Below are 27,826 nucleotides of genomic sequence, written 5' to 3' on the forward strand. Positions count from 1 at the left end.
ATTGCATTGAATGGCGGAGCAGGCTCGAGGGGCCGAATGGCCTACTGCTCCTATCTTCTATGTTTCTATCTCTAATTGCCCTTGAGAATGTGGTGGTGACAAGTGAGTGGCTTGGTAGGCCATTTCAGAGGGCAGTTAAGAGTCAACCACATTGCTGTGGGTCTAGTCACATAGAGGCCAAACTGGGCAAGGGCTATTAAGGGATACAGAACCAAGGTGGGTAAATGCTTCTTCGACAGCAGCTCCCAAACCTGTGACCTCTACCACCCAGAAGGACAAGGGTAGCAGGCACATGGGAACACCACCACCTGCAAGTTCCCCTCCAAGTCACACACCATTCTGACTTGGAAATGTTTCGCCGTTCCTTCATTATCACTGGGAAAAACTCCTGGAACTCGCTACCTAGAATCATAGAATGGTTACAGCACAGAAGAAGGCCATTCGGCCCGTCGAGCCCGTGCCGGCTCTCTGTAAGAAAGAGCACCTCAGCTAGTCCCGTTCCCCTGCCCTTTCCCAGTAGCCCTGCAAATTTTTTTCCTTCAGGTACTTATCCAATTCCCTTTTGAAAGCCACGATTGAGTCTGCCTCCACCACCCTTTCAGGCAGTGTATTCCAGATCCTAACCACTCACTGCATAAAAAAGTTTTTCCTCATGTCGCCTTTGGTTCTTTTGCCAATCACCTTAAATCTGTCTCCTCTGATTCTCGACCCTTCTGCCAATGGGAACAGTTTCTCTTTATCTACTCTGTCTAGATCCCTCATGATTTTGAACACCTCTATCAAATCTCCTCTCAAACTTCTCTGCTCTAAGGAGAAAAGCCCCAGCTTCTCTAGTCTGTCCATGTAACTGAAGTCCCTCATCCCTGGAATCATTCTCGTAAATCTTTTCTGCACCCTCTCTAAGGCCTTCACATCCTTCCTAAAGTGCAGTGCCCAGAATTGGACACAATACTCCAGTTGAGGCCAAACCAGTGTTTTATAAAGGTTCATCATAACTTCCTGGTTTTTGAACCCTATGCCTCTAGTTATGAAGCCCAGGATCCCGTATGCTTTTTTAACCGCTTTCTCAACTTGTCCTGCCACCGTCAACAATTTGTGCACATATACCCCCAGGTCTCTCTGTTCATGCACCCCCTTTAGGATTGTACCCTTTAGTTTATATTGCCTCTCCTCATTCTTCCTACCAAAATGTATCACTTTGCACTTTTCTGCATTAAATTTCATCTGCCTCGTGTCCGCCCATTTAACCAGCTTGTCTATGTCTTCTTGAAGTCTATCAATATCTTCCTCACTGTTCACTATACTTCCAAGTTTTGTGTCATCTACAAATTTTGGAATTGTGCCCTGTACACCCAAGTCTAAGTCATTAATATATATCAAGAATAACAGTGGTCCTCGTACTACCCCTGGGGAACACCACTGTATACCCTCCTCCAATCCGAAAAACAACCGTTCACCACTACGCTGTTTCCTGTCACTTAGTCAATTTTGTATCCATGCTGCCACTGTCCCTTTTATTCCATGGGCTTCAACTTTGCTGGCAAGTCTATTAAGTGGCACTTTATCAAACGCCTTTTGGAAGTCCATGTACACCACGTCAACCACATTGCCCTCATCAACCCTCTCTTACCTCATCAAAAAACTCGATCAAGTTAGTTAAACATGATTTGCCTTTAACAAATCCATGCTGGGTTTCCTTAATTAATCCACACTAGTCCAAGTGACTGTTAACTTTGTCCCTGATTATCATTTCTAAAAGCTTCCCCACTACCGAGGTTAAAGTGACTGCCTGTAGTTGCTGGGTTTATCCTTACACCCTTTTTTGGACAAGGGTGTAACATTTGCAATTCTCCAGTCCTCTGGCACCACCCCCATATCTAAGGAGGATTGGAAGATTATGGCCAGGACCTCCACGATTTCCTCCTTAACCTCCCTCAGCATCCTAGGATGCATCCCATCCAGTCCTGGTGACTTATCAACTTTAAGTACAGACAGCCTTTCTAGTACCTCCTCTTTATCAATTTTTATCCCATCCAGTATCTCCACTACCTCCTCTTTCACTATGAATTTGGCAGCATCTTCTTCCTTGGTGAAGACAGATGCAAAGTACTCATTTAATACCTCAGCCATGCCTTCTGCCTCTGCATAGGTCTCCTTTTAGGTCCCTAATGAGCCTCACCCCTCCTCTTCCTACCAGTTTACTATTTATATGCCTATAGAAGACTTTTGAATTCCCTTTTATATTATCTGAAAATCTATTCTCATACTCTCTCTTTGCCCCTCTTATTTTCTTCTTCACTTCCCCTCTGAACTTTCTATATTCAGTCTCATTCTCACTTGTATTCTCAACCTGACATCTGTCATACGCGCTCTTTTTCTGCTTCATCTTACTCTGTATCTCTTTCGTCATCCAGGGAGCTCTGGCTTTAGTTGCCCTGCCTTTCCCCCTCGTGGGAATGTACCTCGACTGTACCTGAACCATCTCCTCTTTAAAGGCAGCCCATTGTTTGATTACAGTTTTGCCTGCCAATCTTTGATTCCAATTTACCCGGGCCAGATCCGTTCTCCACCCACTGAAATTGGCCTTCCTCCAATTAAGTATTTTTATTCTAGATTGCTCCCTGTCCTTTTCCATAGCTAATCTAAACCTTATGATACTATGATCACTGTTTCCTAAATGTTCCCCTACTGACACTTGCTCCACTTGCCCCGCCTCATTCCCCAGAACCAGATCCAGCAATGCCTCCTTCCTCGTTGGGCCGGAAACGTACTGATCAAGAAAGTTCTCCTGAACACACTTCAGAAATTCTTCCCCCTCTCTGCCCTTTACACCATTACTATCCCAGTCTATAGGATAATTGAAGTCCCCCATTATCACTACTCTATAATTCTTGCACCTCTCTGTAATTTCCCCACAAATTTGCTCCTCTATATCTTTCCCACTAGTTGGTGGCCTATAGAATGCACCATCTCTCCAGCCACACATTCATCTGCTCTATCCTCCTATTTCTATACTCACTAGTGCATGGCACCGTGAGTAATCCAGAGATTACTACCTTTGAGGTCCTGCTTTTTAATCTCTTTCCTAGCTCCCTAAAATCTGCCTGCAGGACCTCATCCTTCTTTCTACCTATGCCGTTGATACTGATATGAACCATGACTTCTGGCCGTTCACCCTCCCCCCTCAGAATATTCTGCAGCCACTCAGTCACATCCATGACCCTGGCACCAGGGTAGGCAACATACCATCCTGGAATCAAATCTGTGGCTGCAGAAATGCTTTCGAATGCCCTACCATTATTACTTTCCAGATCTTCTCCTCCCCCTCCCCGTACAGCTGAGCCACCCATGGTGCCATGGACTTGTCTCTGGCTGTACTCCCCAGAGGAACCATCGCCCTCACCAGCTGAATACTGGTTGAAGAGCGGGATGCACTCGGGGGACTCCTGCACTACCTGCCTGGTCCTCCTTGTCTGTCTGGTAGTCACCCATTTCCTCTCTGCCTGCAGACCCTTACGCTGCGGGATGACAACCTCCTGAAACGTGCTATCCACGTAGCTCTCAGCCTCACGGATGCACCGCAGTGACGCCAGCTGCTGCTCAAGCTCCAAAACCTGGAGCTTGAGCTACTCCAGTTGACGACACTTCCTGCACCACGTGGTTGTCCAGGACATGGGAAGCGTCCTGGAGTTCCCACATGGCACAAGATGTGCATTCCATGGGACTGAGGTGCCCTGTCATGCCTCTACTTAATAGATTATTAACTAACTTAGAAATAAACTTAAGACTTAAAAAAGAACAATCACCAGCTACTCACCAATTTGTATTTTTTCTCTTCAGCTCCTTCCCTTGTGCTGACATCACTTACCTCGCTCCCTGACGCTCACACTCCCTCCGGGCTCTCGGGCCTACCTTTATCTCAAGCTGCTTCTCTTGCTCTCTCCTCCTTCCCCCTCTGCTCTGAATTCCCACTCTCTCCAAATTCCCAAGTTAGCACTTTGTCTAGAAGCACTCCGTTTAGGATCACTCTATTCAGCCCAGTCTCATCTAACAGCACTGTGGGAGTACCTTCACCACACGGACTGCAGCGGTTCAAGAAGGCAGCTCAGTTAGGGATGGGCAATAAATGCTGGCCTTGCCAGCGAAGCCCACAACCCATAAATTAATTTCTAAAAAGTATGTGTGATGCATGAATGGCCAGAGTGGCTTTAGCTTCTTCCAAACCTCAAAGAACCACACATCAGATGGCAAGCATGGATCACACGCGTGCACATAGAGTCATAGAGTCATAGAGTCATAGAGTTTTACAGCACAGAAAGAGGCCCTTCGGCCCATCGTGTCTGCGCCGCCCATCCATCCCTGTCCAGTCTAATCCCATTTTCCAGCATTTGGTCCATAGCCTTGTATGCAATGGCATTTCAAGTGCTCATCCAAATGCTTCTTGAATGTTGTGAGGGTTCCTGCCTCCACCACCCTTTCAGGCATTGAGTTCCACATTCCAACCACCCTCTGGGTGAAAAAGTTCCTCCTCAAATCCCCTCTAAATCTCCTGCCCCTTACCCTGAATCTATGCCCCCTTGTTATTGACCCCCCCACTAAGGGGAAAAGTTCCTCTTTATCTACCCTATCTATGCCCCTCATTATTTTGTACACCTCAATCAGGTCCCCCCTCAGCCTTCTCTGCTCCAAGGAAAACAACTCCAGCCTGTCCAGCCTCTCTTCATAGCTGAGGCGCTCCATCCCAGGTAACATCCTGGTGAATCTTCTCTGCACCCTCTCCAAAGCAATCACATCCTTCCTATAGTGAGGCGACCAGAACTGCACACAGTACTCCAGCTGTGGCCTCACCAGCGTTTTGTACAGCTCCATCATAACTTCCCTGCTCTTATATTCTATGCCTCGGCTAATGAAGGCAAGTATCCCATATGCCTTTTTAACCACCTTATCTACCTGCTCCGCTGCCTTCAGGGATCTATGTACATGTACACCAAGGTCCCTCTGACCCTCTGTACTTCCTAGGGTCCTACCACTCATTGTGTATTCCCTTGCCTTATTTGTCCGTCCAAAATGCATCACCTCGCACTTTTCAGGGTTAAATTCCATTTGCCACTTTTCCGCCCATCTGACCAACCCGTTTATATCGTCCTGTAGCCGGAGGCTTCCCTCCTCGCAATTTACCACTCCACCAATTTTCGTGTCATCTGCGAACTTACTGATCATACCTTTTACATTTTCATCCAAATCGTTTATGTAGATCACAAACAATAAGGGACCCAGCACCGATCCCTGAGGTACCCCACTGGACACAGGCTTCCAGTCACAAAAGCAACCTTCGACCATCACCCTCTGCCTCCTGCCACTCAGCCAGTTTAGGATCCAACGCGCCAAGGCACCCTGGATCCCATGGGCTCTTACTTTCTTGACCAGTCTCCTATGCGGGACTTTGTCAAAAGCTTTACTGAAGTCCATGTACACCACATCCACAGCATTTCCCTCATCCACCCCACTAGCCACCCCCTCGAAAAATTCGATCAGATTTGTTAGACATGATTTCCCCTTGACAAAGCCATGCTGACTATCCCCGATTAATCCTTGCCTCTCCAAGTGGAGACTAATTTTGTCCCTCAGAATTTTTTCCAATAATTTCCCCACCACAGATGTTAGACTCACTGGCCTGTAATTCCCTGGTTTATCCCTGCTACCCTTCTTGAATAATGGTACTACGTTAGCTGTTCTCCAGTCCTCTGGTACATCCCCTGTGGCCAGAGAGGTTCTGAAAATTAGTGTCAGAGCCCCTGCAATCTCCTCCCTTGCCTCCCACAGCAGCCTGGGATACATCTCGTCCGGGCCTGGGGATTTATCCACTTTTTGGCCCGCTAAAACCGCTAGCACCTCCTCCCTCTCGATGCTAATATGTTCAAGTATGTCACAGTCCCCTTGCCCGATTTCTATGTCTGCATCGTCTTTCTCCATAGTGAACACAGATGCAAAAAATTCATTTAAAACCCCGCCTACATCCTCTGGCTCTACACACAGATTGCCACTTTGGTCCCTAATGGGCCCTACCCTTTCCCTGGTTATCCTCTTGCCCTTAATATACTTATAAAACATCTTAGGATTTTCCTTTATTTTGCTCGCCAGTGTTATTTCATGGCCCCTCCTCGCCCTCCTAATTTCTTTTTTAAGTATGCCCCTGTACTTTTTATACTCCTCTAGGGCTTCTTCTGTCTTTAGTCTTTTGTAACTGCCAAAAGCCCCCCTCTTATTTCTAATGCATTTTTGTATATCCCTTGTCATCCAAGGTTCCCTTTGCTTGTTGGTCCCACCCTTGACCTTTACAGGAACATGTTGGCGTTGTACTCTCTCTATTTCCCTTCTGAAAGTCTCCCACTGTTTTGATGTGGATTTTCCTATAAGCAGCTGCTCCCAGTCCACTTTGGCCAGATCCTGCCTTATCATATTAAAATCGGCCTTCCCCCAATTTAGAACCCTTATTTCCGGGCCGTCTTTGTCTTTTTCCATGACCACCTTAAATCTCACCGAATTATGGTCACTGTCGCCAAAATGCTCTCCTACTGACACTTCCACCACTTGCCCGGCTACATTCCCCAGAATTAGGTCCAGTACCGCCCCCTCTCTTGTAGGACTTTCTACATGTTGGCTCAAAAAGCTCTCCTGGATGCACTTTAAGAATTCTGCACCCTCTAAGCCTTTCACACTCTGACTGTCCCAATTTATATTGGGGAAGTTGAAATCCCCCACTATTATTACCCTATTATTTTCGCACTTCTCGGAGATTTGCCTACATATCTGTTCCTCTATCTCCCCCTGACTGTTTGGGGGCCTATAGTACACTCCCAGCAAAGTGCTTGCCCCCTTTTTGTTTTTAAGTTCTACCCATATGGCCTCATTAGAGGAACCCGCTAATATATCATCCCTCCTTACAGCAGTAATTGACTCCTTAATTAATATTGCAACACCCCCTCCCCTTTTACACCCCCCTCTGTCTCGCCTGAAGATTCTATACCCCGGAATATTGAGCTGCCAGTCCTGACCCTCCCTCAACCATGTCTCCGTGATAGCAACAATACCGTACTCCCATGTGTTCAACAACAACTTCAGTTCATCCACCTTATTTGCAAGACTCCTTGCATTAAAATAAATGCCTTCCAGCCCTGCCATATTCTCTTTTGCCTTCACATATTTGCTCTGCCTTCCCAGCTGACTTGTTTTTCCCTCTGTATTTGGCCGTAAATCACCCCCTACTATAGCTCCACTCTGTACCCCAACCCCCTGCCAAGTTAGTTTAAACCCTCCCCAGCAGTGCTAGCAAACCTCCCCGCAAGGATATTGGTTCCCCCCTGGTTCAGGTGTAAACCGTCCGACTTGTACAAGTCCCACCTTTCCCAGAAGCAGACCCAGTGATCCAGGAAACTAAAGCCCTCCCCCTTGCACCATCCCTTTAGCCACGCATTCATCTGTTCTATCTTCCTATTCCTATACTTACTAGCACGTGGCACCGGGAGTAATCCAGAGATTACAACCTTTGAGGTCCTGCTCCTTAATCCTTCACCTAGCTCCCAAAATTTTTGCTGCAGGACCTCATCCCTCTTTTTACCTGTGTCGTTGGTACCAATGTGGACCACGACCACTGGCTGTTCTCCCTCCCCCTCCAGAATGCCCTGCAGCCGCTCAGTGACATCCTTGACCCTGGCACCAGGGAGGCAACAAACCATCCTGGATTCACGTCTACGGCCACAGAAACGCCTATCTGTTCCCCTTACTATAGAATCCCCTACCACTATTGCTCTCCCACTCTTTTTCCCCCCTTCCTGGGCAGCAGGTGCACCCCCAGTGCCAGGAAGTTGGCCGCTGCTGCCTTCCCCTGGTGAGTCATCCCCCTCAACAGTATCCAAAGCGGTATACTTGTTTGAAAGGGGGATGTCCGCAGGGGTTCCCTGCACTACCTGCCTGCCTTTGTTGCTCCGCCTGATGGTCACCCCCTGTGCTGCCCTACCCTGAGGCGTGCACAACTCGCTAAACGTGTTATCCACGAGCCTTTCAGCATCGCGCATGCTCCAAAATTCATCCACCCGCAGCTCGAGCGCCGCAATGCGGTCTACAAGTAGCTGCAGCTGGATGCATTTCCTGCACACATGGTCATCAGGGACACTGGCAGCATCCCTGACTTCCCACATAGAGCAGGAGGAGCAGAGCACGGGTCTGAACTCTCCTGCCATGACTTACCCCTTTAATTACTTTAAAAATTTATTCAATACCCCAGTTACAGGTATGCTCTAGGGCGCTTTATTTACCAACTATCCCCACTACACCACAGAAATTTAACACCACAGAATTCAAGCTTGTATTGAAAAAAGAGAAATACTCACCAACCAATCACCTACCTGCTCCCTGGTGACGTCACACACTGATTACTTTTTACCTCTCTCCCCGCTGCTGAGTTGGTAAGCCTCGCCTCTCTCCGGTTTTTATACCGGTCTCACCACACTGCTCCCGACTGGTCTCGGGCCTCGCTGGTCTCCGGGTTTTCTCCCGAGCTCCTCCTCGCTGCTCCCGCTGGTCCCGACTGGTCTCGGGCCTCGCCTCTCTCCGGTTTTTATACCGGTCTCACCACACTGCTCCCGACTGGTCTCGGGCCTCGCTGGTCGCCGGGTTTTCTCCCGAGCTCCTCCTCGCTGCTCCCGCTGGTCCCGACTGGTCTCGGGCCTCGCCTCTCTCCGGTTTTTATACCGGTCTCACCACACTGCTCCCGACTGGTCTCGGGCCTCGCTGGTCGCCGGGTTTTCTCCCGAGCTCCTCCTCGCTGCTCCCGCTGGTCCCGACTGGTCTCGGGCCTCGCCTCTCTCCGGTTTTTATACCGGTCTCACCACACTGCTCCCGACTGGTCTCGGGCCTCGCTGGTCGCCGGGTTTTCTCCCGAGCTCCTCCTCGCTGCTCCCGCTGGTCCCGACTGGTCTCGGGCCTCGCCTCTCTCCGGTTTTTATACCGGTCTCACCACACTGCTCCCGACTGGTCTCGGGCCTCGCTGGTCGCCGGGTTTTCTCCCGAGCTCCTCCTCGCTGCTCCCGCTGGTCCCGACTGGTCTCGGGCCTCGCCTCTCTCCGGTTTTTATACCGGTCTCACCACACTGCTCCTGACTGGTCTCGGGCCTCGCTGGTCGCCGGGTTTTCTCCCGAGCTCCTCCTCGCTGCTCCCGCTGGTCCCGACTGGTCTCGGGCCTCGCCTCTCTCCGGTTTTTATACCGGTCTCACCACACTGCTCCCGACTGGTCTCGGGCCTCGCTGGTCGCCGGGTTTTCTCCCGAGCTCCTCCTCGCTGCTCCCGCTGGTCCCGACTGGTCTCGGGCCTCGCCTCTCTCCGGTTTTTATACCGGTCTCACCACACTGCTCCTGACTGGTCTCGGGCCTCGCTGGTCGCCGGGTTTTCTCCCGAGCTCCTCCTCGCTGCTCCCGCTGGTCCCGACTGGTCTCGGGCCTCGCCTCTCTCCGGTTTTTATACCGGTCTCACCACACTGCTCCCGACTGGTCTCGGGCCTCGCTGGTCGCCGGGTTTTCTCCCGAGCTCCTCCTCGCTGCTCCCGCTGGTCCCGACTGGTCTCGGGCCTCGCCTCTCTCCGGTTTTTATACCGGTCTCACCACACTGCTCCTGACTGGTCTCGGGCCTCGCTGGTCGCCGGGTTTTCTCCCGAGCTCCTCCTCGCTGCTCCCGCTGGTCCCGACTGGTCTCGGGCCTCGCCTCTCTCCGGTTTTTATACCGGTCTCACCACACTGCTCCCGACTGGTCTCGGGCCTCGCTGGTCGCCGGGTTTTCTCCCGAGCTCCTCCTCGCTGCTCCCGCTGGTCCCGACTGGTCTCGGGCCTCGCTGGTCGCCGGGTTTTCTCCCGAGCTCCTCCTCGCTGCTCCCGCTGGTCCCAACTGGTCTCGGGCCTCGCCTCTCTCCGGTTTTTATACCGGTCTCACCACACTGCTCCCGACTGGTCTCGGGCCTCGCTGGTCGCCGGGTTTTCTCCCGAGCTCCTCCTCGCTGCTCCCGCTGGTCCAGCGTATCCCAGGGGCGCAGTTAGTTCGATGCGTCCCCTGGGATCACGTGGGCCATGGAGAGCCAATGGTAGCAGGGAATGCTTCATTCATAAGTTTGACAGGAAGACCTGTCAAACCTATAAACACTATAAGCCCCAAAACATCACTAAATCTTCAAATAATTCTGTCAGCTGTGGCTCAGTGGGTAGCATCCTCGCCTCTGCGTCAGGAGGTTGCGGGTTCAAGTCCCACTCCAGGGACTTGAGCACATAAATCCAGGCTGATACTCCAGTGCAGTGCTGAGGGAGTGCTGCATTGTCGGAGATGCCGTCTTTTGGATGAGACGTTAAACCGAGGCCCCGCCTGCCCTCTCAGTTGGACGTAAAAGATCCCATGGCACTATTTCAAAGAAGAGCAGGGGAGTTATCCCCGGTGCCCTGGCCAATATTTATCCCTCAGTCGACATAACAAAACAGATTTTCTGGTCATTATCACATTGCTGTTTGTGGGAGCTTGCTGTGTGCAAATTGGCTGCCGCGTTTCCTACATTACAACAGTGACTACACGTCAAAAAGTACTTCACTGGCTGTAAAGTGCTTTTGGACGTCCGGTGGTCATGAAAGGCCCTATATAAATGCAAGTCTTTCTTTTACTACAAATTACAGAGGATACAGAAGCATCCAATTTTCTTCCCATCTCTCCTGAAGGTCCTAATTCTCAGCGGAAACCCAGCAGTCCTGCCACACCCATTCTTCATCTGTGAGCCCAGGCCACCAACTGTTCATCAACATTAATTCTAGTGAAGGGTTTCACAGCTGAGCCTGAACCCGTGGTCATATAACACCCACGCAGACACACTTTCTAGTCGGGCCACTAAATAGCAATCACATTTTTCCCCCGTTCCCACCACAGCGACACTGAGATATTGGCCCAGAAATTCGGGTTGGGGGCTTCCCGTGGGTGTAAGCCCCCGACCTGCACTTACCTAGCGCGCCGGCCGTTGAGCTGTGGGCCCCCGTGGGATTCCGATCCTGGGCCTCCTCCAACTGCCGGCGCGCAGTGCTTGCGTATCCCAGGGGCGCAGTTAGTTCGATGCGTCCCCTGGGATCACGTGGGCCATGGAGAGCCAATGGTAGCAGGGAATGCTTCATTCATAAGTTTGACAGGAAGACCTGTCAAACCTATAAACACTATAAGCCCCAAAACATCACTAAATCTTCAAATAATTTTTTTTTAAATCACATTTTTAAAATAAACTATAAATTACATGAAATAACTATTTTAAACAATAATTTAAATTTTTGAAAAAAATAATTTTATTTTCTAACAGGGCTAAAAATAAACTTACCTTTCTTTAAAGTATTTAAAAATAATAAACCTGTGGAAAAAATATTTTAATTTTAATTAATTCACCACTTGCCTTGTAAAAAGCAGGCCTTGCGACTGCTTTTTACATGTGTAACTTCTGGAGACCTACCCTCCCAGGAAAACCTGCAAAAAAAACGTAAGTTCGATGCACACACGCTGCCTCTCCTGCGCACGCGTTCGACTTCTGAACCCCTTCTTTCAGGGGAACGGAAGTGCTGGTTTCCCGCGCATGCGCAGTGCATGCACGAAACCAGCACTTCCATTGGGCTTACAGGTGAGTACCCCATGCGTACTCACCCGTGGAGACCCGACTTTCTGGGCCAATGTCTCAGCTGTTGCCTGCCCGAGACCAGCTAACTCAGCACAGACCAGGAACCAAGACGGTGGTTTCTAATAGCATTTGAGTCTTTATCTAGTGTGTGTATATTCCTGCCACATACACATGCACGATTTTATGTTACACATTTTAATTTTCATATAGGTCTTCCTATTCACTGTGTCATTTATCATTTTTAAATATTATGTCGTGCCTAATTTAAAATTTCTCTCTTTCCCTCTCTCACAGGATACTACTCTCAAAGTGCAAAAGTACGTCTTCCATATGTGGCGATACTATAACTTTGCCAGGATGCGCAAAGGAGCTGATTACTTCATTGTACTCGCAAACAGTAACTATGTGACTTGGTGGTCATTTGTCCAGAGTGCAGTCATTGTTTTATCTGGTGTTTTACAACTTTACTTTCTGAAGCGCCTGTTTGCTGTGAGAATCACCACTGGCAATGAAAAACCCAGATGTTAGGAACAGTTATATTCCAGGAATGTAATGGTGTTAATATGATTGGATTATTAAAAATATTTACAAACAGTTTTTAATCAAGCTTTATCCTTTCACCTAGTGTTCAGTTTTTCAAAGACCTGAAAGAGATCATTCATTCCTGGTTTAGTTATTTTCCTTGAAGCCTAAACAATACCTGTTTTAGCTTCACAACACAATAAGGTGATCTACACACAAATACATAAATATGCAAAATATGCCTGCCTGAAACCTGTGGATATTCTTTAATCCCTTTAATAGGAATGTGGATATACAAAACTGCTAATTTCCGATTATTGATTACATTCAAATTTTTGAAGAGATTAATTTTTCAGAGATGACTTTTCAATAACACTGGATGCTCGAAGGATCACAACCCAAATGTTTACTTATCTTTCTCTTTCTCATGATGTTTAACCCGTTCTCCATTTCCTGTTTTTTTCCCCCTAAATTCAAATTTTGTTTAGATTTATAAATATTCTAAAATTCTCTCTGTCTAATTTCTTACATCTAATTGTTCAAAACATATTGTATATTTACCAAATGAAGCCTACCACCCTATGTCCAGTGTATTGGAACTTTCTGCTGTGCCCAATAGGCAACAGCTTTTAAAAGAAAGGACCTCTTGGAAATAAAAAAATGACGTGTAACTTTTGGGGGACTTTAAATAAAGAAACTGACCTAGAAATTCAGATGCATCCATTTTTGGGCACAAGGGGAGGGGTGACGGGGGTTGGGGAGTGGGCGCAGGGATCAATCCCAGGAATGAATCATCCAATAGCTGAGTCACTAAATGCTCCAGAGTACCAAGGTCCTGACTCAAACATGTTAACTACTTTTAGTTATGCAAGATCGATCAATGGCAGTAAGACAATACACTCAAAAGCAAAGTTCATTTATTCAAAGTTTAATACTTTAAACAAAATTAAATACAACCAAACAAGCCAGTCAGGGAAATGATGGGGGGAGGGGGGGGTTTAAACCCCATGAACGGGTTGGGAGTGGGTGCGGTGTAAAAATGATTGATTTTTAGAGTGGGAGCGCAACCCGGCTCCAACGTGCCCATTTCTGGGTTTAATGCTGGCGCGTTTGGATGCCGGCAAGAAACCTACTCACCGAAGTCGGGGATTTCCTAATTGGATGCCGGCGGGTAATAATTGGTGCAATTAACGTCCTTAGGAGACATTAATGAAGTATGTTTAAATTGCATTTAACTTGGCTCCAAATTTTACTTGAGCAGGATGGGTTTCCCAAGGCTCGGGAAACTGGCAAGGGAAATGGAGGCAAGTTTAAGCAGCAGTTCAGGTGGATATTTAAACTTGTCATTGTCGCATCTGAATAAAGCTCACTTATTGCAGCTGCTGTCTCAGTTCCCTCTGGCAAATGTCTGGCAGGGAGTGCTTTTGTGGATACAGCTTTTTTCAATCTTGGAGGATTTCAAATTGACAAGGTCAGGATGGGAGACGCTTTGGATGTGTTTGACAGCACATCAGAAGAGGAAGACCATCAACATCCACGGCAGCGACAACATCCTGTGGTGGGATCAGCACGTGTACAGGAAGGGGGTCCACAGGAGGGAGGTTTGCAGGTGGAGGAGAACAAAGGTGGACATCACACATCTTTGGATGAGGAGAACATAGAGGAAGCGCAGCAGGAGGATGAAGATGGGACACCCATCGCCAGACCAGCCCCTTACACTGCTGCCACGGATGTCCTAATATTGCGAAGCTTCACTTAGCGTGAAACATCACAAATTAAATCCCGCTCCCACCACCAGCACCAACCTCCAACACCCCCTCCCTTTGCACTAAACAGTCCTTCAGCTACTCATCCACCCATTGCACATCCGCCCAATGGGTCCTGGCATGTATTCACATTCATCATGAAACAAGTGAAAGGGCGGGTTGGCCCTCGTGATGCAATAATGGGCAAGATGTGAAAGTGTTGCAAATCATTACATTTTATGTGGCATTATAAAAAAAGGAAACTTAACAAGATAATGCTTTATCAAATACCCATGTGCATACAAAAGCAAAATACTGCGGATGCTGGAAATCTGAAATAAAAACAGAAAATGCTGGAAATACTCAGCAGGTCAGGCAGCACCTGTGGAGAGAGAAACAGAGTTAATGGTTCAGGGTGATGACCTTTCATCATGTGCATACTCTTGGTGAATTACAATTCCTTCAAATTACGCTTCCAACTGCTTCTACGTGGGGCATCCCGTGTGGCTTTAGCAGAGGTAGAGGCAGACTGCTCAGATCCTGCTCTGACTGCTGAAATGCTTTTGGCCCATGACCTCTGGGTTTTGGAGCCCCTAAGGGCCCCAATAAAGACTGCTCCACCTGCACCTGCACCTGTACAAGGGTAAATTCGGCCATCGGGAAATGAGGCCGCATGTTGGGTATTGGCTGAGGGGCGGCAACAGGCGAGAAGGGGAAATGCTTTGAGTAGAATTCCCACTTCCATGTCCCCTTTCATATCATCCATATCCTGGGCCAGCGCCACATCACTCCTACCACTCTGCTGCAGACCAGCTTGGTGAAGATCAGTGACACATTGTAAGGCCACAGATAAGGTATCTGTCATTCAGTTTAAGGCAGTAGACAGGTTGGCATCCAAAGTCTGTATGGTCATGGTCATGGCCTGCATGGACTGACTTCAGAGCCTTGCTTGAAGCTCCATGGAGGTAGACTCTCTCCATGGCAGACATTCTCGCAATTCCTTGCGCCACCAGTCCATTGCCGATGGAGTTGGACTCCATTCTCTCTGCCATTGTGGAGAGTGTGCGTGGCATGTCTATCAGTACTTGGCTAAGTTGGTGATGCACCTCTAGCATTCTCCTTCTCAAAAAGAGCCCCCAGGGTTCTGTATCTGTGTCCAGCTGAGTCGAGCTTGGAGAGGATTGCGTCCCCTGACCTGGACTCTCCACAGCTGTCCCTGCCACCAGTGTCTGCTCGTGTGCACTTGTGAGGTGTGAATCACCAGGTGAAAACCCAACTAACTCTCTAACTGGACCCACCGAAGTACGAGTATCTGAGCTGGTGCATGGTTGTACTGATGTGCCTCAATAAATCCGAGACTCGATGTTTGCGAAACAAAACAAGGCTTTTATTGACTTAGAAGGTAACACACAGAGGAGAATGTATCTTCCATCCAGAGGTCTGCCGTACTGGATGTGCTGCAGGCTGGGCCAGCTTACATAGGAGCCAGGTATGGGCGGAGCCCTACACACAGTACAATACAATGGAAATGAAACTGAAACCAACCACAGTCACAGGCAGAGAAATACTGATGAGTGATGAATGGAATATTTCATCACATGTACATCCTGTGACGGTGCACCCTCAGAAGGAATGAGGTCCTCTGAGGAATCGTCCTCATGGATATCCTGCGACACTTGCTCTGGAAGACAAAAGAAAGGGATAGGATTTAGTTGTGGCAAAGTCACAATCTTGACAATCAGCATACTCCGTCTTCTCATAGTTCAGTCATTGATGAAATGAAGTCAGCAAATGTGTGTCAGAGATATTTGTAATTCTGTCACCAGCAATCTGCGAGCTCCCTGTCTCTCCAGCTCTGACTGAGAGGGATGCAGATGTGCCACTTATCTCCAGGATGTCCTCCTCCATGAGCTGTACTACATGTGGTGGGCCACCTCCAGTCCTCTCCCTCTCCCTTGCATTTTGCACTCTTTTCTCCTACAAGGAGCAAATAAAAACAGACCTGCGAGCGAGTGAAAGTGAGGTCTTCACCCGATGGATGCAATGCATTCACTGAGGGTGACTATGAGACACACGCATAACATTGCATAAGGATTGGGGTGAGTGGATGGATAAGTGGGGAGGTGATGAAGTGCATAGAAAGTGAAGGCTGGGTGGTGCTGAAAGTTGAGTGTGTGAGAGGAGTGATGCGATGGAGAACACTTAGCAAGACAGAGTGAAAGGGGGGCGGGCTTAAAGCACAAGATATAGTTGAAGCCACAAATGTACTCACTTTCCCTGACCTGGCTAGGTCACTAAACCACTTTCTAAATTGCATCCATGACCTGGCCATTGCATCCATGCTGCTCATCTCCTCAGCTACCTCCAACCACGCCTTCTTGGTGAGAGCAGCAGGTTTCTTCCTCCCATTGCTGGGGAAATGTATGTCCCTCCTTCTCCCCCTGACTACACCCAGCAGTAATTCCAGTGAGGCAGCATTAAATCTGGGTGTTGCCCTTGCTCAATGTCCACCATTCATCCTGAACACCTCCAATTTACATTTGTGGACTGTCCCTTTAAACACAACTTAGATCACGTCATGCGGGTGTGCATCATGGCCGCTGCGCAGCTTGGGGACGTGAGACTCGGACGTCAAAATTAATTAGTTCAAGTGAGTTGAGATTGCAGATTCCAACCTGCTCAGTTGACTTCTGTGTTTCCCCCACGCAATTACACCCCTCCCCATCGGCACCAAAGTGACCTTCAGCTTAATATCGGGGCCGATGTGTCTCAAGTTACAATTCTTGACCTCCATCTTCCTGGGTTGAATCTAAATTCATGTTACAATACGCTGTCTTATATATCATAGTTTCTTGCAAGCTTCTTATCAAAGTGCCCATGTATGGCATACTTTGCATGACATGAACATGTCTTGCTCAAATGCAACCGTATATACATTTCTAAGCTGCAGTGCAGATGATGCAATGGCCCTATTGATATGGGTGAAGCCGACTCAACCTTCAACCATCTTGTTATCCACTTTCTTAACTTTGCTCATATAAGCAAGTTCCTCGTCTTTCCTTTCCTGAGATCTACAGGCCATTTTAAAATTAAGTTTAAATAAGGCTAGTAACAGGCAGTACCATTTTAACAGAAACTTAGGAGTTTGAGCTGGGATAGGGGAACAGAAATGCCTTTGCAATCGGTGTAGAAATATATCACATTGATTGATGCCTTCATTAGGAACAAAGAAAGTCTAAGAGAGCTCAAATTCTTCTGATCCTTCCAGTTAAGTGAAATTTAGGTTGAATCTCCCAATAGTTCTAAAATGTTCTAGCTTGCTAAGTGGCAAAATTGTGACCACAAAATGACCAAGGTCTCATGATTGTTGAAATACAATGACCATCCAAAGAGGCTCTTTCAAAGAGCCAGCCCAGGCACGATGGACCGAATGGCTTCCTTCTGGGCTGTAAGGTTCTGTGATTCTATGTATGAATGTTTTCGATGTTTCTATGTATGAATGTTTTCGATGTTCAGAGAATGATAACAATGCCAGGTGGGATCTACCTTTCCTTGCAAGAGCACCAGAATGATAATTCAGATAGAAAATTGCATCTTCTGTCTACATTTATGTACTGTTTCTTTATTTTACTGGAGTTAACATTCTACATTTTAACCCTTTTCCCCCATGTCATCTAAACATACAGACCAGGAAGATTCCAGGTTTGATCTCTAATCTGTACTGGGCTAACTGATGTAAGGACACAAAAATGAGTCTTAAGTGTTGAAAACCACAAGAGGGGAAAGAAATAGCGAGAGTTTCTGTTCTTGATTGCTATACAATGGTTCCTACTAGACAGGCCACGTCAAAGCAGTACTTTAATCTCAGTCACCAAATCCTGTTTCATCTGAAAGTTTGTTTTTCTCCTTCAATAGTCCAAACTAAAAAGAGAAAATGCTGGAAATATATGGCAGATCCGTCAGCATCTGAAAAAAGAAAAGATGGGCAAACATTTTGGGTGCAGACCCTTCGTCAGGTGTTATCTGGGTACCTTTTAGTCAAATCAATAATGTTCCAGCAGTCAAAATATTATTATGCTGTTAAGAGGATTGCAACTTTATTGACTCAAAAACAGTGCAGATCTTCAATTTCAACACAAACTTCAGATTTCAACAGCTAAGAGGGTTTAAGATGTGCCTGCTGATCCAGTGCGTTGTTATCCTATCACAGCAAATTTGTTCTGTTTTCCAGAAAGGTTTAACCAGCATTGTAAGTGAACTCTGTAAGTATCTGAAGTACCTGTCAGAAAATGAAAGGCTGAATGTTGCACTGAGCTAGGATACATACAAACATTATTACTAAAAGAAAAACTGTGGACTGGGGTTTGAATGCATTGTAGAATAAAGAATACATTTATTCCCTTCCTGATATCTAAATCTTCATCTGCCTGGCCTCCCAGCTGCACGTGTGAGGTTTCCAAATTTTCATTTTTTTTTATTGGTCAGCCAAGTGCAGAAACCCATTACATTGATACGCGCTTCCAAATGCTCACACTAACTGCATACGGCACACCCCATTTATCTAAATCCAGAAAGTGTAGGTGAGGATTAGCAACAGTTTAGCAACTCTTAGAGTGAATGTGGTTTTTTTCTGGGCTTTAGCCAACTAAAACTGCATAGTGTTGCGATACCGCGGCAAACGTGGGAGTCGAGACCAGAGTTGATGGAACACAACTGCTTTAATTTACATCATGGCAAAAACAAGTGCTTAAAAAGCCCGCGCAACCACTTAAATACTCCCCAGACAGGAAGTGCTCCCGGCAGCCTGTCCCTACGGGAAACAAGCTGCCGGAGGAAAGGGCCCACAGCTGGGGGCGGCTGCTGCCGGCAGTGTGCCTGCGTAAACTGTCCATGCCGCCGTGAGTGGATTATGTCCAATGGTGGCATGTCGCCACAGAGCTCCCCCCAGAATCCGCTTAGGAGGAGCAGACGAGTCGTGACGGTGGTCTAATGGTTCTGCCGGAGCGGCCGCCGGTCTAGTTGGTGGGGCCGGGCGGTTCGCCTCCGGCTGTGCTAGCTTGCTGGCGGGGCGGCCTCTAGTTGGATGTCGGGCCACGGGGACCTGTTCCCCTGGTTCTGTGTGTGCTGGTTTGAGTCGGTCGATGGAGACCGTTTCGACCCTGTTGCCGAGTCGCAGCTTGAAGACCCCGGTTTGTAGTACCTCATACGGTCCGTCGTACGGGGGTCGCAGGGGTCCGCGGTGTGCGTCGTGTCGCACGAAGACGAAGCGTGCCTGCTGTAAGTTTGGCGGGACGTAAGGTGCGAGTTCGCCGTGTCGGTTGACCGGAAGTGGGGCGAAGTATTGAGCAGAAGAGAAAGAGTTGAGCCGCTGCTGTTCGGCCGACCAAGGCGTGGTAGCCTCCGGAAGGAATTCGCCTGGTACGCACAGCGGTTGTCCGTAGACTAACTCCGCTGCTGAGGACTGGAGGTCTTCCTTGACCGCGGTACGTAGGCCTAGTAGCACCCACGGTAGGCGGTCAGTCCAGGTACTGTCCTGCAGGCTGGCGCGAAGTGAGGCCTTGAGTGACCTGTGGAAGCGTTCACACAGCCCATTGGCCTGCGGGTGGTACGCCGTGGTTCGGTGGAGCGTCACCCCGAGGTTGCGTGCTGTGGCCGTCCAGAGTTCGGAGGTGAACTGGGCGCCTCTGTCGGAGGTTATGTCGGCCGGTACGCCGAACCTCGCGACCCAGGTGTTAACGAACGCCCTGGCGATGTCGGCTGTGGTGGTGGAGGTCAGCGGCACTGCCTCAGGCCAGCGTGTGTAGCGGTCGACCATCGTGAGAAGATAAGTTTGGCCTTGCGATGGCGGCAGAGGACCGACGATGTCGACATGTACGTGGTCGAAGCGGCGGCTGGGTACTTCGAAGTCTCCCAGGGGTGCTTTTGTGTGCAGCTGCACCTTAGCACGTTGGCAGGCGAGGCAGGAGTTGGCCCAAGTCTGAACATCTTTGCTGAGGCCGCGCCAGACAAAGCGCTGGGAGAGGAGTTTAACGGATGCGCGGGAACCCGGATGGGAGAGCCTGTGGAGCGCGTCGAAGATGTGGCGGCGCCAGGTTGCAGGGACGACCGGCCTGGGTTGGCCGAGTGAGACGTCGCAAGTGACTGCCGTGGCTTCGGGCCCGTGCGCGACCTTGGCTAGGCGTAGCCCTGGCAGGCTGGTAGCCGCCGAGAGGAGGTCTGGGACCGTGAGCTGGGCCGCTGCTAGTTGCGCGTAGTCGACCGCTAGGTGATTCGCGCAGATGGCAGGACGGGAAAGGCAGTCGGCGACAACGTTGTCTCTACCGGAGACATGCTGGATGTCCATGGTAAACTCGGACACGGCCGCGAGCTGGCGTTGCTGCCTAGCGGACCAGGGGTCGGTGTTCTTGGCCATCGCGTATGTGAGCGGCTTGTGGTCCACGTACGCGGTAAAGGGGCGGCCCTCCAGGAGGAACCTGAAATGGCGGACCGACAGGTGGAGTGCGAGGAGCTCGCGGTTGAAAGTAGAGTATTTGACCTCCGGGGGGTGCAGTTGGCGGCTGTAGAAGGCAAGTGGCTGCCACGCGCCATTGACCCACTGCTCGAACACGGCTCCGACCGCATGGTCGGAGGCGTCGGTGGTGAGCGCGACCCGGGCATCAGCCCTCGGGTGCGCGAGCAAGGTGGCGTCGGCGAGCGCGTTTTTGGTGGCGTCGAAGGCGGCTGACGTGTCAGCGGTCCAGGCTACGGCCATCTTGTCGGATTTACCTCAGAGGGAATCGAATAGGGGCTTCATGAGGGCTGCAGCTCTGGGGATGAACCTGTTGTAAAAGTTCACCATCCCGAGGAACTCCTGGAGGCCCTTGATGGTTTTAGGGCGGGGGAATTGCTGGACGGCCTGCACCTTGTTGGGCAGGGGGATGGCCCCAACAGGAGTGATGTGGTGGCCGAGAAAATCAATCTCGGCTAGGCCGAATTGGCACTTCACTGGGCTGAGGATAAGCCCGTGTTGGGCTAAGCGCCCGAACAGGATGCGAAGGTGTTCGAGGTGTTCCTGTTTGGAGGAGCTGGCCACGAGAATGTCATCTAGATGGACGAATAGAAAGTTCAGGTCCCGGAGGACTGAGTCCATAAGGCGCTGAAAAGCCTGGGCTGCATTCTTGAGGCCGAAGGGCATCCTCAGGAACTCGAACAGGCCGAATGGGGTGATGACGGCCGTTTTGGGGATGTCCACGGGGTGTACGGGGACTTGGTGGTAACCGCGCACCAGGTCGACCTTGGAGAAGACGGTTCGTCCGGCCAATCGGGCCGAGAAGTCCTGGATGTGCGGCACCGGGTATCGGTCGGGGGTGGTGGCATCGTTGAGGCGGCGGTAGTCCCCGCAGGGGCGCCAGCCTCCGCCGGGCTTGGGGGCGATGTGGAGGGGCGAGGCCCAAGGGCTGCTGGAGCGGCGGATGATGCCGAGTTGCTCCATGGTGGTGAACTCGGCCCGCGCGATTTCCAGCTTGGCCGGGTCGAGTCTGCGGGCGTGGGCAGCGACCGGGGGGCCGGTGGTGGGGATATAGTGCTCCACACCGTGTTTGGCGGCTTTGGCCGAAAAGGTCGGGTTAGTGAGGGCGGGAAACTCGGCTAGTAGTGTCGAGTAGTCGTCCGTGGCTCTGGCGAGGCAGTAGGTCGTCAGGCCGGCCGAACGGGCCGGGGTGACTGCGCCAGGGATGGGGGCCATAGTGTTGATGTCGACGAGGCGGTGCCTCAGAATGTCGACAAGGAGGCCGTGGGCGCGTAGGAAGTCGGCACCGATGAGTGGGCAGAGGACCTTGGCTGTGAGGAACTCCCAGCGGTAGCGGCGGCCTGCGAGGTCGAGCGTGACCATGCGGGTGCCGTATGTGCGGATGTCAGAGCCATTGGCTGCAGCCAGCGTAACACCCCGTGCACCGCGTTGGATTTCGAGGGCGGAGGCGGGGGTGATGCTGTGCTGGGCTCCTGTGTCGCACAGGAATCGGCGGTTGGTGCTGTCGTCGATGACGTACAGTAGGGGCCCCTTTTGCCCCGCGGCCATTGTGGGGGCCGGTGCGGGGAGGGGTTTGAAAGTGCACGGTGGCGTGCAGCGTTGGGCCCTAGTGCCAAAACGGGTGTGGTAGTAGCAGTGACCCGGAGTGGAAGGGCGGTCGGACCTAGTGAGCCGGGGGGACCACGTGGTCGTTGCCGTGAGGTCGGGCGCGACGTCGCGGGCGGTCTGCGTGGAGAGCAGCCGGTCAGCCTTTTCGGCTATCTCGTTCAGGTCCATGGAGCCAGACTCCACAATGAGCGGGCGGATGCTGGCGGGGAGCTGCCGAATGAAAAGCGTGCGAAAGAGGGCGCCGGGTTTTTTGTCGTCCGAGAGGGACAGCATGTGGGAAAGCAGGTCTGATGGTGAAGCGTCACCAAGGCCTGGAAGGTCGAGGAGTTGGCAGTTGCGCTGGTAGGAGGACGCCTGAAATTTTTTAAGGAGTGCAGCCTTCAGATGTTCGTACTTGCCTTCCTCTGGTGGATCCTGCAGCGCTGCCCAAACCTTAGGGACTGTGGCGCAGGTGAGAGAGGCGACGAGGTAGTTGTACTTCGTGGCGTCGACTGTAATGCTTCTCAGCCGGAATCTGGACTCGGCTTGAACGAACCAGGCCTCGGCCAGGTTCTCCCAAAAGTCCGGTAGTTTAACCGTGACTGCGTTTGTATCCGCCATGCTAGCTTAGGATTCGTCCTGAGCATCGGGGTCACCAGTGTTGCGATACCACAGCAAACGTGGGAGTTGAGACCAGAGTTCATGGAACACAACTGCTTTAATTTACATCATGGCAAAAACAAGTGCTTAAAAAGCCCGCGCAACCACTTAAATACTCCCCAGACAGGAAGTGCTCCTGGCAGCCTGTCCCTACGGGAAACAAGCTGCTGGAGGAAAGGGCCCATGGCTGGGGGCGGCTGCTGCTGGCAGTGTGCCTGCGTAAACTGTCCGTGCCGCCGTGAGCGGATTATGTCCAATGGTGGTATGTCGCCACAATAGCCTATTAGCACAGAGCTCTGATAAACTTCCTGCTTTATGTCTAGCCAGAGCTCGTCCTCACCAATCTACCTGCATCTGCCCATGACACCATTGGTAACAGTGACCACCGCACAGTCCTTGTAGAGACGAAATCCCATCTTCAGACTGAGGACACCCGCCATCGTGTTGTGTGGCACTACCACCGTGCTAAATGGGATAGATTCAGAACAGATCTAGCAGCTCAAAACTGGACATCCATGAGGCGCTGTGGTCCATCAGCAGCAGCAGAACTGTATTCCACCACAACCTATAACCTCATGGCCTGGCATATCTCTCACTCTACCATTACCACCAAGCCAGGGGACCAACCCAGGTTCAATGAGGAGTGCAGAAGAGCATGCCAGGAGCAGCATCAGATGTACCTACAAATGAGGTGCCAACTTGGGGAAGCTGCAACACAGGACTACATGCATGCTAAAAAGCGGAAGCAGCATGTTATAGACAGAGCTAAGCGATCCCACAATCAACAGATCAGATCAAAGCTCTGCAGTCCTGCCACATCCAGTTGTGAATGGTGGCGGACAATTAAACAACTAACAGGAGGAGGAGGCTCCATGAATATCCCCATCTGTAGAAGTGCCTTACTTCTTAGCTCTGGGTAATGACTCAATACACACTTGGATTCGTCAGACGGACAGGCCTTTTATTTCTTTTTCTTGCAAGGGGAATCAGCACCTCTACTCAAGGGGTGAGGCTACTATTCCAATGATACAGCGTAAGCGTTCCATATTTATACAGTGTAACAAACAAGTTTGATTGACATTCCTTTGTTCCTCTATCAGGATACATATTAGATTAATCATCAGGTCTTATGACGTATTGACAGAAGGATCCTGGACACATAAGTCAACCGTTAATCTATAACAGGGCATGAATCGTGTAACCGGAGGTCCTCTTTAATCTTAATCATGTATTGGGAGGGTAGGTTTGCTTACGGTCACGAGTTGTCAGGTCAGTGGTTACTTCAAAGGAACCCATTGTTTCACTTCTACATTCTCATTAGGTGGGCAGACATCTGTTCTTGGCTGTAATCTAAGTACGTGCAATAGCTCTAGTTACACATCGACACTTGCCCAGTGTCAAGTCTGAAAACTTTTACCCAGCAAGCACTTGAAATTAACCCCTTGTATCATGTAGATTTCCTCATTCCCGCCTTTTGTCCTTTCTAAGGACAATCCATTTCGCTAAGTCTAAGAAACTCTGCATCAAAGGTCTCACCCTTAATATCCTCATATTCAGACATCATTGGTACTGGAGGAGTTGACGTTAATAAGGAAAGGACTTTTGTACACAATAATTTTAAACAACCAATCAATGAACTAATTAAAATTATTATCATCACAATTGCGATTAAGGCTTCCAAAATTTGCTTTCCTAGTGCTCCTCCCCATCCTGAAATCCAATCCCACATGGACCATGGTTCAGGTTGACGTAGTTTCTCTACAGCCTCCTTTATGTGGTTTACCAGATTGGTGATATTTTCTGAGCTATCTGGGATATAGCTGCAACATTCGGTTTTTATGATTGCACATGTGCCCCCTTCTTTTGCCAACAAATAGTCCAGAGCCATGCGGTTTTGTAAGGCAACAGTGCGCAAAGCCACCATTTCTGCGTTTACATCACTAAGAGCATCAGCAGTATCATTGGCTATTTGTTCCAACACTGCTGCCATGTTTATAGATTCTCTTGCTAACTTCCCTGTTCCATACCAGGGAAATGCTATAGCAAAGAACCTTTCAGTTTCTGTAATGGCTCGTTTTGCTCGTGTCCCAGGGTGGCTATCCAAAGATGAAATATGATGTATATAGGACACTACATATCCCAAATAACATGACCCAGTCCAATTTTGTGGTAACCAAGGGTATGCTCTATGCCCACAGATGAAATAGGTGTTATTATAGGCTTCAAATTTGTTCCATATCTGGTGCATCATTCCTATTCCTTGTTCTCCTTTCCAGATTTTTTCATTAGTCAAATTTTGTACTGTGGACAGGTTCCACCGTCCCCAATAGGGCCATTCGACTGCGCCCGGTGGTTTAGTAGTAGTTTTAGTCAAAGTGTAGTTACATTTGCACTTACTCCATCTATCTTCTACTATCTTATCCTGCCTAATCCTAAGGCTCAGGGGTTGATACGGGGTTACCTGCATAGTGTGATCCTGAAGCTGAACCTTCATAGTCTCGTTATAGCATATAATATAAAAGAAATCACTGTTTAAAAGTACACATTCTTCTATGCATGGTTTGCCCTTCAGGGGATCTGGGTAAATCAATATGGCAGTTTCAATTATCGTTAACAAAGGGAACAGTCTTATTAGAGTCCAAATCCAGTTCATCTTGGCAGTGTATCGTCTTCAACTGATGCCTTCTTACAATGGGACGCATGTATCCATGTTGGTCGCTCCTTTACTTTTACAGCGGTGTTTGTGGTCAGGAGTACTTGGAAGGGTCCCTCAAATCTGGGTTGAAGGCCATTCTTTCACTTGAAGATTTTTATGTAGATGTTATCTCCTGGCTCGAAAGTATGGCACTTTCCTTCAGCGGGATCGACCTGGGCTTCCTTCACCTGTTGATGGAAACTAGAAATGCATTTGGTTAGTGCAATGCAATAACTCAACATATCTTCCTCCATTTTATGAATGTCCATTTGTTTAGCTGTTAAAGGTGCCGAAAAGGGCAATCTTTGTGGTCTTCCCATGACGATCTCGTGAGGCGACAATCCTGTAGTTCTGTTGGTAGCAGACTGCATTGTCATTAAAGCTATGGGTAAAAAATCAACCCATTTAAGTCCAGTTTCTTTACACAGTTTTGCAGGCTTGTTTTTCAGCATCCCATTATATCTTTCCACTAGTCCAGCCGACTGTGGATGATAACTGCAATGGAGGTGCTGGTTAATCTGTAAGGCTTTGCATAGTTCCTTAATCAATGTTCCCGTAAAATGGGACCCATTGTCACTTGACAGTTTTGCTGGTATCCCAAAGCGAGGTACAATGTCCTTCAATAAACATTTAGCAACAGTAGTGGCGTCACTCTTTCTACAAGGAAACGCTTCAATCCATCTTGAAAACATATCAACAATAACTAATACATATTTAAAGCTCATACACACAGGTAGTTCAATAAAATCCATTTGCAAGTGTACAAAAGGGCCCATGGGGTTTGGGTGGGATGCGGGCTGTACCTTCTTTATTTTCCCTGCATTCATGGTCTGGCAGATAGTACAATTTTCACATATTTGTTTTGCCAACTTTGAGATTCCTGGTGCATACCAGGTCTTGAGGATATAGTCCGCCATCCCCCCTTTGCCCGCATGGGTGAATTTATGAACACATCGGGCAATTGGTGATAATAATGATTTGGGTGCCACCATGCGGCCGTCATGATGAACCCATAAGCTGTCAGTGTTTTTTTAAAACAATGATTAACAACCCATTCCTTTACTTCATCAGAACTGGCCCTATCTTGATGGGTCAGCACATCATCTAAGGACGGAGGCTGCGGTATCTCTGGCTTTTCCCTAACAGGGAAGGCTGAAACTTGTCATTCAGTACTTGATATAGCTACTGACTTAGCAGCGCTATCTGCAGCAGCGTTTCCAAGCGCAACCTTGTCCAAATGCCCCGTGTGCACTTGGCACTTAATAATTGCAATCTGTTTACGTCTCTGAATAGCTAGTAAAAGATTTTGCACTTCTTGTGCATTTTTAATCTGGGTTCCCGAGGAAGTCAGGTAACCGCGAATTTTCCAAATTTGTCATGCTCATGTCTGGTTATTTCTGAATAGTTCAATATCCATTGTCTACAATAGCCAGTCATTCCTAGAAAATGCTTCATTTCTCTTTTAGTTTTTGGCAACGATATGTTGCAAACGACCTTTATTCTATCCGGCGTTAACTCCCTGTTTTAACAATGATTCCATCACTGGCTCAATTCCTTTTTCTGCTTTCTCTGACAATGGGTACTGTGACCTTTTGGGTAATGATGCAGCTGGATTAATTGTAACTTTATAGGGCTGTGCAGTCTAATAGTTAGGAGGTATTTTAAATTTAAAAACGGCTGATAATCTTGTCCTGTTTTGTCATAGCAGGCCGTGCAGTGCAATTTTGAATGCCATTTCCCTAGTTTCAGGGATTCCTGGTATTGTTTTATGGAGCTTGTAACGAATCCCCACGCTCCTAACAGACTGACAAGTTTGGGACTCAAACTTGGGTCGGCAATTTCCCATGCGTAAAGAACAGGGTGTTTTATTTCTGTTACTGGGTACGCATATGCCTTGTCTACTTGGATTTCTACCGTTACTCCTGATGGGGAGCAAATGATTGTAGCATTCATTTTGCACAGCAAGTCTCTTCCACATAAATTCATAGAGACATCTCCTGATAACAGAAAGGAGTGTTCTTCCTCAAATTCTTCTACTTTTACTGTGAGGGGAGTCGATTGATTCAAGCATTGTAGTATTCCAGCCAATCCAGCTATCGGGGTCTTTTTCCCATTAATAGGCATTCCTTCAGAATATCCTTTCCCTAACACCAAAAAGGTTGCTCCTGTATCTACTAAAATGACATAGGTCTCCCAGCTATTTGCATTTTAATTTCAGGTTCGCTGCGTGAATTTAAAGAAACAACGGGCATTTGGTGGTCTGTGGCGCCTGGGGCTGCTGGTGTCAGTCAGTAATTCTGATCTCTATTTCTCCTAAATCCCTGTCCGTTTGTAGGGTAACCTCCTGACTGGTCCGAAAAAGGGTTATGGACAGTGAAATTAGGACCTTTATTCTCTAACGGAGGTCCATTATTGGAGGTTTGGTTCTG

At 48.9% G+C, this 27,826-nt stretch overlaps 1 protein-coding gene across 2 annotated transcripts in view; it reads left to right on the forward strand.

Annotated features, from left to right (window-relative positions):
* Nucleotides 1-12,257, forward strand: part of tmed6 (transmembrane p24 trafficking protein 6) — a 29,259-nt gene extending 17,002 nt beyond the window's left edge. For both annotated transcript variants that reach the window (XM_085989527.1, XM_085989528.1), the window contains one exon: nucleotides 11,975-12,257. In XM_085989527.1, the coding sequence (XP_085845653.1) occupies nucleotides 11,975-12,208 (234 nt within the window). In that variant the 3' untranslated portion in view covers nucleotides 12,209-12,257. The remainder of the gene's footprint in view (nucleotides 1-11,974) is intronic.
* The last annotated feature ends 15,569 nt before the right edge of the window (nucleotides 12,258-27,826 follow it).

Source organism: Somniosus microcephalus, chromosome 6 (assembly GCF_052327205.1).
Source record: "Somniosus microcephalus isolate GS21.2 chromosome 6, FLI_Smic_1.0, whole genome shotgun sequence".
Taxonomy (NCBI): domain Eukaryota; kingdom Metazoa; phylum Chordata; class Chondrichthyes; order Squaliformes; family Somniosidae; genus Somniosus; species Somniosus microcephalus.